We start from the raw sequence: 13,175 nt of genomic DNA on the forward strand, positions 1-13,175 counted from the left end.
TTTCAAGGCAAAGAAGAGAGAGCACAAAACAGAACCAAGTTTGTTTCTTATATTTAAAAAAAGACAGAAAGTTTTGGAGAGTATTTGCCAAAACTCAAATACAGCCATGCAGCTGGGTCCAAGGAAGGACAAAAAACAACAGCAAAGTCCCTGGGAATCAAGCAGATGTTCTCAGCTTCTCTCTCTCTCCGTCTCTCTCTCTTTCTGGATGCTGGGTGGCTCCACTCTTCATTCTTTGCAAATCGGGGTGTTTTTTTTCTTGCTTTTGCACACAGTGTTGAGGGCTATTATACACAAGTCCATGGCGCTATAATCAGCCAGGAAAGAATTCAAATAGAATGCTTTACACCACGTGAAATCTATAAAGTTTCTGGCACTGGAGAATATTGTTGCCAAATATACAAAGCAAAAGGCAAGGCGAGTTGTAAAATGTGTGCATCTAAGGTGAGAATCATTTTTTTTAATATAATTTATCGTCAAATTGATTTCCATACAACACCCAGTGCTCATCCCAACAGGTGCCCTCCTCCATGCCCCTCACCCACTTTCCCCTCGCCCCCATCCCCCATCAACCCTCAGTTTGTTCTCACTATTTAAGAGTCTTTTATGGTGGGGTGCCCGGGTGGCTTAGTTGGTTGAGTGTCTGACTTCGGCTCAGGTCACGATCTCATGGTTTATGAGTTCGAGCCCCGGGTCGGGCTGTGTGCTGACAACTCAGAGCCTGGAGCCTGTTTCGGATTCTGTGTGTGTGTCTCTCTCTCTGCCCCTCCCCCACTCACACTCTGTCTCTCTCTCAAAAATGAATAAACGTTAGAAAAAATTTTTTTTAAAAAAGAGTCTCTTATGGTTTGCCTCCTTCCCTCTCTGTAACATTTCCCCCCCCTCCCCCTCCCCCATGGTCTTCTGTTAAGTTTCTCAGGATCCACACATGAGTGAAAACATATGGTATCTGTCTTTCTCTGCCTGACTTCTTTCACTTAGCCTAACACTCTCCAGTTCCATCCACGTTGCTACAAATGGCCAGATTTCAGATAAAGAAGATGTGGTTTATGTACACAATGGAATACTACTTGACAATGAGATTCATTGAATGAACACACACACACACACACACACACACACACACACACACAAATGAGACATCAGAGCACTTGTTATTTAAGCCACAGACTGGAGATGGTCCGAGCTTTTACCCAGGATCTGCTACTCGCCAACTGTGTGCATTTGGGTACATTATTTAAACTCTCTGGCCTTCATTTTTCTCATCTGTAAAATAGCACCTACCTGAGGAGACTATTATGTGATTGTGTTCATATTTAAGTGTGCCCTGCGTATTGTAGGTGCCATAGGTGGCTGCTTAGTAATTACCTTTTGCATAAAATCGGTGCCATTCCATCTTCCAAATGCCAATGGCATGATTTGGTTTTAATCGCCGGCTGATCCTAAAGCTTATTTAGAAGAGTAAAGACGTAGGGTTAATCAAGAACATGTTGAAAAGAAGATTAATGAGGGTGCTGTTGCTCTGTTATAGAGGTAGAGAGATTACGACGTGGCCACATTAAAGGAAGAAACCAAGATTCTAAAGGAAAAAAATAGTGTCTGAAGGACAGTGGGAGGTACGGGCTCCCACTTATGGAATGAATAAGTCACAGGGATGAGAGGGACAGTATAGGGAATAAAGTCAATGGTATTATAAGAGCGTTGTACGGACAGATGCAGCTACATTGTGATGACCACAGCATAACAGATAGACTTATTGAATCGCTATGTTGTGCACTGGAAACCAATGCAACATTGTGTGTGAACTATACTTCAACTAAAAAAGGGGAAGGAAGGAAGGAAGAAAGGGAGGGAGGGAGGGAAGAAGGAAGAAAGAGAGGAAGAAAGAAAGAGAGGAAGAAAGAGAGTCCAGAAGCCAACAAGTTTTTTCTTAGAAAAAAGTTACTTGAGAAACATTTCCTAGGGGTGCCTGGGTGGCACAGTTGGTTAAATGTTCAACTCTCGGTCTCAGCTCAGGTCACGATCTCACAGTTGGTGAGTTCGAGCCCCACATCGAGCTCGGCGCTGACAGTGCGGAACCCGCTTGGGATTCTCTCTCTCCCTCTCTCTCTGCGCCTCCCCTGCTTGTGCGTGCTTTCTCTCTCTCTGTCTCAAAATAAATAAATAAACTTAAAAAAGAAAGAAATGCATTTCCTAAATGATACTGTCTGTTTACAAAATGCTGGTGAGGTTATTGAAAGTGATAATTTTGCATCTTCTACAGAAGACAGCAGGCTTGCAGAAACACTCAGCAAGTTTTTTTTTTTTTTACTTCCATAGTCTCATGCATTAATGAGTTCGATCTGCGTCTATTTGGCTGGCTGAACAACCTCTGGACCCACAATTAGCAAAAGAGTACACATGATTGCATAAACATTAAGGCATGGGAAGTAGGTGAGGAAGATTTCATGTGATTATCGTGGACAATGGGACGCAGACGAGCCCATTCAGTTTAAGAACTGCGCGCACAGCACATTGTTTCTCCTTCAGTTGTGTATTCAGAAAGCAATCACAGTGCAGAAGCACCCAACGGACTTAAGGACTGCAAGCAGACAGAGTGTGGTCCTTTTTCACTTTTCTTCTTCAGCCAAAAATAGACTCCGTGCGTTACAAGGAGTTTCGGAATTGCCTTGTCTTCAACCTAAATGAAACGCTCAAAAAAGATAGAATGGCGCCTCTTACCTGTTAAAAATGTTTCTTGAAAACTATGGAGGGGAGCCTGGGCGGCTCTGTGGGTTAAGTGTCCGACTTCAGCTCAGGTCACGATCTCACGTTTGGTGAGTTCAAGCCCCGCACCGGGCTCCCTGCTGTCAGCACAGAGCCTGCTTGGGATCCTCTGTCCCCTTCTCTCTCTGCCCCTCCCCAACTCGTTCTCTTTTTCTCTCTCTCTCCCCCCCCCCCTCAAAAATAAATAAGCATTAGAAGAAAAGAAAAATATGGAAAACAGGACATACTAAAAGCCAGCAGGTGGTTACAGAGAAAGGGGTTTGTTTGCTGGGACTTACAGAAATAGCAAGCTTGTAGATCATGAGAATTGCAGGTGTTTTTATAGGATGTGCTCAAAGGATTTTCCTATTTTGCCCTCCCAGGAAGATGCTGTAGATGGCTGGCACGCAGCTGGGATGCAGATAAAAGTTCATTGTTTTACCCTGAAAAAATTACATCGCTTCACAGCCATCTTTCCGTATCTCGGTTTTAAGAGCTAAATTTCAGTGGAAGATTTTGAGTTGCTTTCTGACCGGATTGTATACTTACAGCTATCATTTTTTAAAACCTTTTCTTTTTCAACCTCTCCCGGCTCTGCTTTTCTCCGAACTGTCTCTTTACTTGCGTTTCTTTAAAAAGACTGTGCTGGGGGCCAGCTCTCCCATTAGGGCTTTGTATGAAAAAGCTAATTGAGAAAGACTAGATTCTCTTTGGTCTGATAGTTCCTAATGTTTTGATATGTCCAGCCAGCCATCTGCAACTACAAACTCCCTGCTGAGGAGCTGGCTGGGAGACAAAGAAATGGAAAACTGCGGAGAAGTCACCATGTGATGTGAGCAGAGAGTTTTTGGCAGGCTGGCTGAATTAAGACCATAATCCTTTTCGGAAATCATTCTAAAACGGAACTATTCACAATAAACATGAAATTAAAAGCATGATGTAGTAGTGACCCAAAAGGAATGTGAATTCTTCTCCAGGACATGCAGAGACATGTGGATGAACCGTTTCTAGATTCTTGCCCCAGCTTTCCTGAGAGTAAGTTAATCTCTAAAATTGTGATTGTTTTGCATATAAAACTATAACTTACGACTTCGAATAGGGAATGCCAAACATTTGGATGAAAACTATTCAAGGCAGTAAGTTATTTGTTGTTTTGATTTTCCCCCAATCAGCTGAGTGTTTTCTATTGTATGGCTAAATAACCCGTTGGGGAACTAAGTGGTTTTGTTTTTTTTTTTCATTTTTACCCTATGACTAAAGCATGTTTGGACAAATAGCATATATTATCTAAAAGGTATTAGACGGATTGAAAGGAATCACTTTCTGTCATTTCTTTGCAAATATGGGCTGCTTCCCAAGTTATTAGAATTACTTACTCTTTTTTGTTTGTTTTCAGTTTTACTGCCAGAGGATTTGTAAACATGGAGGGGGGGGGGACACACGATTTTCTGAGTGAGTTTTTAATTGTTTTATTGCCAGAGGATTTATAAGCATGGGGGGGAGCACATGATTTTCTGAGTGGGTTTTGAATTGTTTTAGCTGGCTGCGGATTTTCAAGAAAACTTAGGGCAACATTTTCATTGACCTTGTTTATATACTACATCTATAGGAGTCTTGATCTAATTTGTTGTGCAATGTACTTATTTTCTGAATATGAGGAATTCTTTCTGGCAGGAGGTGACTGGCTTTTTACAGAGCCACATTATTATTTCTAGATCACACAACTTCCGATTCGGAGCAATGTAAGCTAGTTAGATGTTTCGTGCTACTGTGGTGAATAGTAATTTTTTCCCCCCTGACATTTACATCAGGATGTGTAGTGGGAAAAAAAAAATCAGTCTTAACAGTCCGAAGGGAATACCCACAATCATGACAATTAGGTCATGTTAATTTCTTGTATTCATCAATATTTTCTAGCACATGCATTGCTAAAGAAAGAAAGAAAAGTAGGCATGTAGGCGATGTATTTAACCCTCTCAGATACCATGGCTTACCGAGGTACTGGTCTCTTAATTGGTGACATCGTAGTGTCATTTCAGTTGGGATCTCCAGGCCGTCACAGCCTGCTCTGGTGGTGCTATCTATGGTCAAGAACTCATCCACATAGCTTCTGGATTCCTTTGATAATTTTTGGACAGTTTTTGAACATAAATTCACGCCCTCATTTGTTCCACAAACAACTCTTTGTGTCCTAAAGCCCTCGCCTCTGTCTTGTTCTCGGTTTTCACGCTCTCAGACTCCCTTTTGTGCTCCGTGTATTAATTTTCATTGCTGCTGTAACAGAGGACCATGAACTTTGTGGTGGGAAACAAAACAGATTTATCATCTTACAGTTTGAGAGGTGAGAAGTGTGATGTGAGTCTCACCGGATGAAAATCAAGCTGCTGGCAGGGGGGCCTTCCATTCTGCAGAGCTATTCTGTTTTCTTGCCTCCTACGGCTTCCAGAGGCTGCCGTATTCCTCAGCTCATGCCCACCTTCCTCCATCTTCAAAGCCAGCAACAGGTTGAGTCCTTTTAATATCACCTCATCTGACGGCCTTTTTTACCTCCCTTTTCCACTTTTCAGGACGCTTGTGATTACTTGGGTCCACCCAGATCATCCAGGATCATCTCTCTGATTTTAAGTCAGTTGATTAGCAACCTCACTCCCATCCATTACCTTAATTCTCCTTTGCGGTATAATGTAATATATTCACAAGTTCCAGGATTAGAAGGGAACCATTATTCTGCCTACCACGTTCCTCTTCAATTATTCCGTGACTTTCAGACTGAAAGAGCAGATTCACAATACTCTTTACAATACACAATGATTAGGTTTTATCTCTGGCAATGCCTCCCGAGGCTGCCTTGAATAAGTGATCTTCCCATTTGAGTTACCTCCTAAATACCAGTAGGGACCAGAATATTTGTGTCTTTGCTCTCACCCCATGGATAAGATCAGCATTAGGCCATGAATCTAGTAGCCAGAAACAACCTCATTACTCATATGATGGAAGAGACAATACAACTCTATGGTTTCCATCCCTTTTCAATATAGAGCCAAAGGAAAGGAGAACACGACCACCCCGAAAAGCCAGATCTTATTGGCCAATCAACCTTGTGCTCTAAGCTTTGTGCCAAGGCTCAAGCCACTACCCTTGGACCATTTCCTGGACCAACTCCCACTCCTAGAATGTTGGGTTCTATTAAGTAAGGTTATGCTTCATGGTTTCTTTATGAACTAAGATAATTCATGAGCATTCATGCTTTACAAGTCTCAGAGAAATTTTGTTATTCTTCCTGATGGGAAAATAATGAGATAGACCTCTTGTAATTCAATTATGTAACTCATTCTGGTAGATATACTAGTAATTCTTGGGCTCCACTAAGACGACCATACAGTTACATCATACTACCACTACCACACTGAGTGTTATATCTAGAATCTGCTGCCTTCACTAGGTTTGAAAGAGATCATTTAATGGCTGTTGAGCAGATATGTCCTGAATTATTGTTATATAGGTTCTATGTATATGAAGTCCTCTGCAAACAATTCTATAGAGTTGCTGATAACTTGGCCTACCTATTGGAAACCAACAGCCTGGCTGACTGGTAGACCTGTGCGTAAGCCTGAAGGCTAGTCCTCTCTCCCTGTGAGCCTAAGCCCTTGTGCGGATTACCCCCAAGGCCAAGGTTGAGCCCATAAATAGGAGGAAATGGAGGACTTCCACTGACAACAGCAGAGTGCCTACATGGGTGCCTACAAATAGGTGTATGTTGCCTCTGATAATATACTATTAGAATGAGCTTCCAACTCAAGGAACTCCAACTACAAATTTATCTGATTCATGTGTCCATTGTCTGCTCACCCCTTATCCCTATTTCAACCTCCCACCTATCCACTTGTACGCATGGGGAAGTAAGAGAACATCATGAATCTGAAAATTATTTTAGGTGCTTCTTTTCTACTGGCAATAAAATGGGTCCCACCACATTGCAAGAATCAACTTTGTCTGTAATGACACCATACACACCCCTTTACCAAACAGACCTTACCACGATAACTATAACTTTCTGTCCATACCTTTCCACCAAGGAGCACTTTCACACCACCGGGTTCAACTCTGACAAGGTCTCAGAAATCTAGACAGCATGAGAAGGCACAGAACTTCAAACATTCTCTCTACTGTTCAGGACCTTTTTTACCTCTTTCACTTTTTTTTTTTTTTTTTTCCTGAGAAAATCCAATGTGACTGTAGGGTGAAGAAAAATTGGTTAGGCTATTTTTATTCTTCGCATTTTAGACTCTTTTAGATTCTACTTTTTGCATCCCACATGTACATCATCTAAGGTTTGATTTTTTCCTCCTCATCTCTGCAAATACCCTTTACCGTGGACACACCTTGTCTCCCCACCCACACTCAGATTGTTTTTCTTGACAATTCAGTTCGTCAAAGTCTTCTTGAGTCTGTTGGTTTTTGTTCATGCCATGGGACTGTGGTTCTCATTTTGTTTGGGTTATTGTTGTTTCTATCACTGGTGTAAAGATATTCCACATTCTTCTGTATCCCGGCTGTGGACTTGAAGAAAACAACAATACTGTATTCGTGCAGATTCTCATCACCTTCCTTGACTTCCCACGAGGTGAAACCAGCTGCCATGCTTCTGCCATGGCTTTTCACCCTACGGGTCATTTCAAGGGAAAGAATACTGTGTGGGTTTCAGGGATCTCTTAATAATTTAGATTCAGTTAACTTTGTCAATTAATTTTTGATTAATAAGCACATTATGGTACTCCTTTGTGTATATTTCTTAATTTGAAGCAAAATTTAATAATTTGGTGGGGGAGTATCTGTGGTTTGGGGTTAAATCATTCTAGTTTTATTGCAAATAAATATTTCATCAGTGTTCTTTGTTTTTGTCCCTTTGGGTAGATTTTTCAAAGGAAAGAGAGCAAATCATTTTCTCACTTCCACTTGGAACATATCAGGCTGGTTTCTGTTCCATTATACATTGTTGACTCATTCCTTCCTGAATGACCACACCTCTATGCTGTCAACTTGATTCCAACTTTCCCCTCTATCCTTTAATTTTAAAAAATCATTATTTTTTGATATTTTCTGTCATTGTATTTGGTACTTGGAGAGCTTTTTTGGGAAATACACATCTTTCCACTACCTTGAAAAATTAATTTCCATTGGACTTTTCACAATGTTATTTTCTTCAATGTATTTTTCTTGCAACTGTGTTTTCTTCTTTTTGGGTATCTCTTTACCAAATACTTTACTTTGGATCCTTTGTTTGTTTGTTTGTTTGTTTCTACTTCATGTAGTTTTATCTCTCTCATTGTTTCTAAGTGAGTTTTAATTTTCTTTGAAAAATTTTTCTCTGTATCATAGGAGATTTTATATTCTTTACTGACTTCGATGGGAATTTTAAGTAGGATTATTGGCTTTTCATTTCTTCTTACCTTTCTCCTTGAATTTAACTATAGTTCATTACATGGAAGATTTAAAACCTTGTCTTCTGTTTATTGTAATAAAGCTGTCTTTTTAAAAAAATCGTATATTTTCTCTGCCTTTTGCAGAGATTACTCTGAGAGTAATCGATCTTTCCTTATGTTCCAGCATTTGGGGGTTCCTGATAATTACTACACAGAGCAAAACCCATGGATAAGTAGTCTGAGTGGATCCCTCCTAGAGCTCCTTACCACCTGTCTGGTGAAATGTGGGAAATTCCCTAGATGAATTTCTTTAAAAAAAAAATTTTTTTAATGTTTATTTATTTTTGAGAGAGACAGAGAAAGACAGAGCACAAGTGGGGGAGGGGTAGAGAGAGGGGAGACACAGAATCTGAAGCAGGCTCCAGGCTCTGAGTCATCAGCACAGAGTCCCACGCAGGGCTTGAACTCTCCAACTGCGAGATCATGACCTGAGCCGAAGTTGGACGCTTAACGGACTGAGCCACCAAGCGACCCCCTAGATGAATTTTGACAACAGCATGGCACACTGGTTAAGAGTGAGGTCTCCAGAAGTTGGTTTTCCGGAATAAAGCTCTGATTCTGCTGTCCATCATTCGCTGTGTTTGGCCACTCAGCCTCCGAGTGCCTCATTTCCCTCATCTTTAATATGGGGAGACTAATAGGATCTGCGTCAAAGGTTTATCATGGGGATTAAAATAATTGACACGCTAATTAGCTTCAACTTCCCCTTGTATGTTTTTAGCTTTCTGGCTCCCTTTTCTATACCTGCAGTTGAGAACAGCTGTTACAATGGTTTTTTTGGTTTGATTGCACAACGTTTCCTATAGCAGACCTTCACACTTACTTACTTTACTTTCTTATTTCAAAATAAACAGGGCAGAATGAGCAAGAGGCACATAAGCGTGGGTCAGCAAACGTGCGCCCTTCTCTGCAAGAACTTTCTTAAAAAATGGAGGATGAAAAGAGAGACCTTGTTGGTATGCTTCAGCATCTTCTCATGTTTCAAAGAGGAAACTGGGAGTTTTCTGGGTGGTACACACTTTATCTTCATTATTTAATGTTTCATACACACACACACACACACACATATGTGTGTGTGTGTGTGTGTGTGTGTGTGTGTGTGTGTATATATATATATATATATATACTTTTTAACTGTGTGTGCACTTTTTAACTGTGTGTGTGTGTGTGTGTGTGTGTATATATATATATATATATATATATATATATATATATATATATATATACTTTTAACTACCAGGCTGGATTTCTTTGTTCAAATTCTGGACTTTGCTATTACTTTAACTGAGAGTCCTTTAAATATATTATTAGTGGATTTCCTACTGGAGGCATTCTTTAAATAACTGATGTTCAGAAGCTTCCTGAAAAATAAAGCCACATCCATACATTGCAGAGATCATACTTCTTAACATCTGAACTCATTTGAAACTCATGAAGGAATAGGTATAAAAGCTCAGGGTCAAAGTCAAAGAAAGAGGTAAATTTAATCCAAAATTAATGCAACAAATAATCCACAATTTAAAAAACCCAACAACTCAAAGGAGACATTGTAGCACTTCCTACACAAGTGCGCTTTGGACACAGACAACATCAACTGCAAAGAAATAATGGGTATATAAAGAAACAGGACAAGAAAGTGGCATTTGGAACTTTTGCTCTATTAAGAGAGTATTTTCTTCCAGTGAGAATGATCAGATGGGCTTTGTATAGAAAATTAAGTAAACTGAGAAAAACATAATAAAAAAATTAAATCACCCATTAAATATCCATAGTTCGAGGGTTAATCTATTAACATTTGATTTTATGAACATTGTGTGTGTGTGTGTGTGTGTGTATGTGTGTGTGTGTGTGTGTTGTTTCAACAAGTATGTATTGAAAGCTTAGATTGGCAGTAAATAAAGCATACAAAAATCCCCGCGTGGAGTAAAGATTACATAAGTCTAAATATAAAAGTTGGATTCTACTTTATACAGGTGTTTTACTTCCAACCTTTTAACTGTTTTTCACATAAGCATTGTGTCTATCAATTGATCCATCTAGACAGATGCATTTGGTGTAGGTATAGACAACACATATACTAAAAGAAGATCAGGGGTGCCTGGGTAGCTCAGTCGGTTAAGCATCCGACTCCTGGTTCCAGCGCAGGTCATGATCTTGTGGTTTCGGGAGTTCAAACCCTACATTGGGCTCTGCGATGGCAGCACGGAGCCTGCTTGGGATTCTGTCTCCCTCTCTCTCTACCCCTCCCCGACTCGTGCTGTCTCTGTCTCTCTCAAAATGGATGGGTACACTTAAGGAATTTTTTAAAATAAGATCAGATGGTAAGATATATACCTCTTTTAATGCCCATGTGTTGAGAATTGAAAGGAAATAGTGAAGTGTGCTCTTAATGCCAGACTGCAAATGCATTCTGCTGCGTTTCCCATTTCGGAATGTTGTCACAAAGACAAAGGTTTTTAACATTCTTTTTATGAACGGTTTTTTAGGACTATCTTCTTCCACATGCAGGGTGGCAGCAGATAAAAATATGACCTTCCTCCTGTTGATGGAAGCTGGTAACCTATTTCATAACATATGACACTTCTTTATCATTGACGCTCGGGTTTCAACATGACCATAAGCCCTTAGGCCATTCATGAAGCAATCCAACCTCTAACACTCACATGAAAGTGTGATTAAATGTAGATTCTCAGTGATAATTGGGACCCGATGCCATAACTCTGCCTTGATGCATGGATGCGCATATTTCAAAATATGCAGAGTAAAAGACAAAAGAAAATTGAGACACTTGGAAACTGGGAGAGAAAACTGGTCAAAGCTACACAGAAAATTAAGTGTTTTAAGTTGTTCGTGGATGACTTATCTGTGGTTGAACAGCTATTGATTTGCTTTATTTTTCTCTCATTGCTGTGTAGGAATGGTTTTTCTCATTTCTTCTAGTATTGTTTGCATACCGACTTTCCTCCAATTTACATCAAGTTAATGACTTTCCTCAATTGCCCGCAATGGATCTGGGACGTGTAGATCATTTTAACGATTCTAATTATGTGATTGCGTTCGCACCCGAATCCAAAACAACCCAGGAGATCATGAACAAAGTGGCTTCGGCCCCATTCATGAAAGGTATGTTCTTCTGCAGTTCTTTGCCAAACACACCCCTTTATGTTGGGATTAACTTTTATCCTCATTAGAGTCCGTATCAAAACGAGACAGTCCAGTATTATTCAAATGTATATTAGTGAGAAGATTCTGGAAATGTGGGACAGCACATGGTTTTTAAATCTCTTCAAATACATAAAAAATATATATATTCCGAAGCCGTTATATATGGAAAGTGAGATATACCAAATAAGTACTTATGGAATAGTCTCTTTCTCTCACCTCCGTGTCCTGGTAGCCCAGGAGTCCCAGCTCTGGCAGAAAGGAGATGCAGAGGTCTTGGACGGGATATTTACAGGGTGAAGAATATTGTCACCCCAGATAGAAGCCTACGAGGAAGAAAAGGTTCTGTCAGAAAGGCTCAGTAGTCAACTGGAAGAGACTCCCCCCGGTCAAACCCAGCATTCTGAGCTCCAACGGGAATAAAAAATGCAATGATTTCAATCACATCCAATGTATACATGAAATCCAGGCTTTCGTAACATATTAAAAGGAAAAAATGTTGCTTTGGGAGGATGGTACGAAATCAGCTCCTATTATGAAAATCTGCGTATAAAGGGAAAATACCAGCGTTTATCCTATATGAAGTGTATTATTGGATAATCAAACAGATGATGGAAAGTACTGTTCCATAAACATTTTCCACTAGTAAAAAACATATGATGGGAATATAATATCACCATTTTGAAAGGGCCATTGAATCATTGGATCTAGGCACTGAGCGCCCATGGCTGCTAATATCTCAAATAAACAACAACAACAACAACAACAACAACAAAACCAACCAGATATTCAGAAATCATGACACTCTGAAGAAAGAATACACACCACTTATAGTCTTGATGAAAGTATTGGACCTGAGTCTGATAAGCTTCTGGAATGCAGCTGCCAGATTGCAGGAAATCACGTGATTTAAGTGGCCTGGGTTTGGTCAGTAACAGTCATTAATTTACATTATATCTTTGGAATAAACAAATTATCTTGAGAAAACATTCTCCAAATTTAATAACTTTACACTCTCTTTGGAAGTTTGGCCACAGGGACACCATTGTCAAACGAAATTATATATTGTAATTATAGCATGTATTTCCACTTTGGATAAATCTGTGTATATGTGAGCGGTGGTGCTACTGTTCCAAATTCATTGTGTTTTAAGCCATTGTTTTAAAAGTGTTTTTGCAGGGAAAGTGTGATCTATTTGCGATCAAAGTGATTGCCACATACCTCCGGTTTTATCTAGATTTTAGACCCCCACCCCCAGTACGACTGTCTTATTTAGGACCAGCACAGCCTTTAGTGAATAAAGAATTTTCACCTAAAATAACTTAAGCATAACTGAATATGGAATGCTGTCTTTGGACCACGTAGAAATCTTCTTACTTATTAGCTATCTCCTTCTTTCATATGACTCTTTCTTTCATATGACAGGAAGAACAATCATGGGGTGGCCGGATGAGAACAGCATGGAAGAATTGGACTTAAACTACTCAATAGATGCAGTGAGAGTCATCTTCAATGATACCTTCTCATACCATTTAAAATTTTTCTGGGGAAGTAGAATCCCCAAGATAAAGGAACACAGAGACCATTCAGGTAACTTTCCTGCTAGAAATTTTTTGTTGTTGTTATTACGTCATTAGTCACTAGAGGTCGCATGTGATAGCTGAACTCTGTGCCCAGCATGTACTTTTCATTTCTGAACATAAATGAGATTCATTCTTCCCATTATTATTGTTAAAGCTTATTTATTTATTTTGAGAGAGAGATCATGTGGGAAGGGTAGAGAGA

At 39.8% G+C, this 13,175-nt stretch overlaps 1 protein-coding gene across 4 annotated transcripts in view; it reads left to right on the forward strand.

The window, feature by feature from the left end:
• The first annotated feature begins 3,632 nt into the window (after positions 1–3,632).
• Positions 3,633–13,175, forward strand: part of LOC109277031 (ATP-binding cassette sub-family A member 9) — a 61,914-nt gene continuing 52,371 nt past the window's right edge. Inside the window, exons 1-4 of one of the 4 annotated variants that reach the window (XM_019466420.2) lie at positions 3,633–3,780; positions 9,083–9,184; positions 11,144–11,351; positions 12,816–12,980. In XM_019466420.2, coding sequence (XP_019321965.2) covers positions 9,089–9,184; positions 11,144–11,351; positions 12,816–12,980 — 469 coding nt within the window. In that variant the 5' untranslated portion in view covers positions 3,633–3,780; positions 9,083–9,088. The other 3 variants (XM_019466422.2, XM_019466421.2, XM_019466423.2) reach the window with 3 other exon arrangements.

Source organism: Panthera pardus, unplaced genomic scaffold (assembly GCF_024362965.1).
Source record: "Panthera pardus isolate Hobbes unplaced genomic scaffold, ASM2436296v1 HiC_scaffold_3, whole genome shotgun sequence".
NCBI lineage: Eukaryota > Metazoa > Chordata > Mammalia > Carnivora > Felidae > Panthera > Panthera pardus.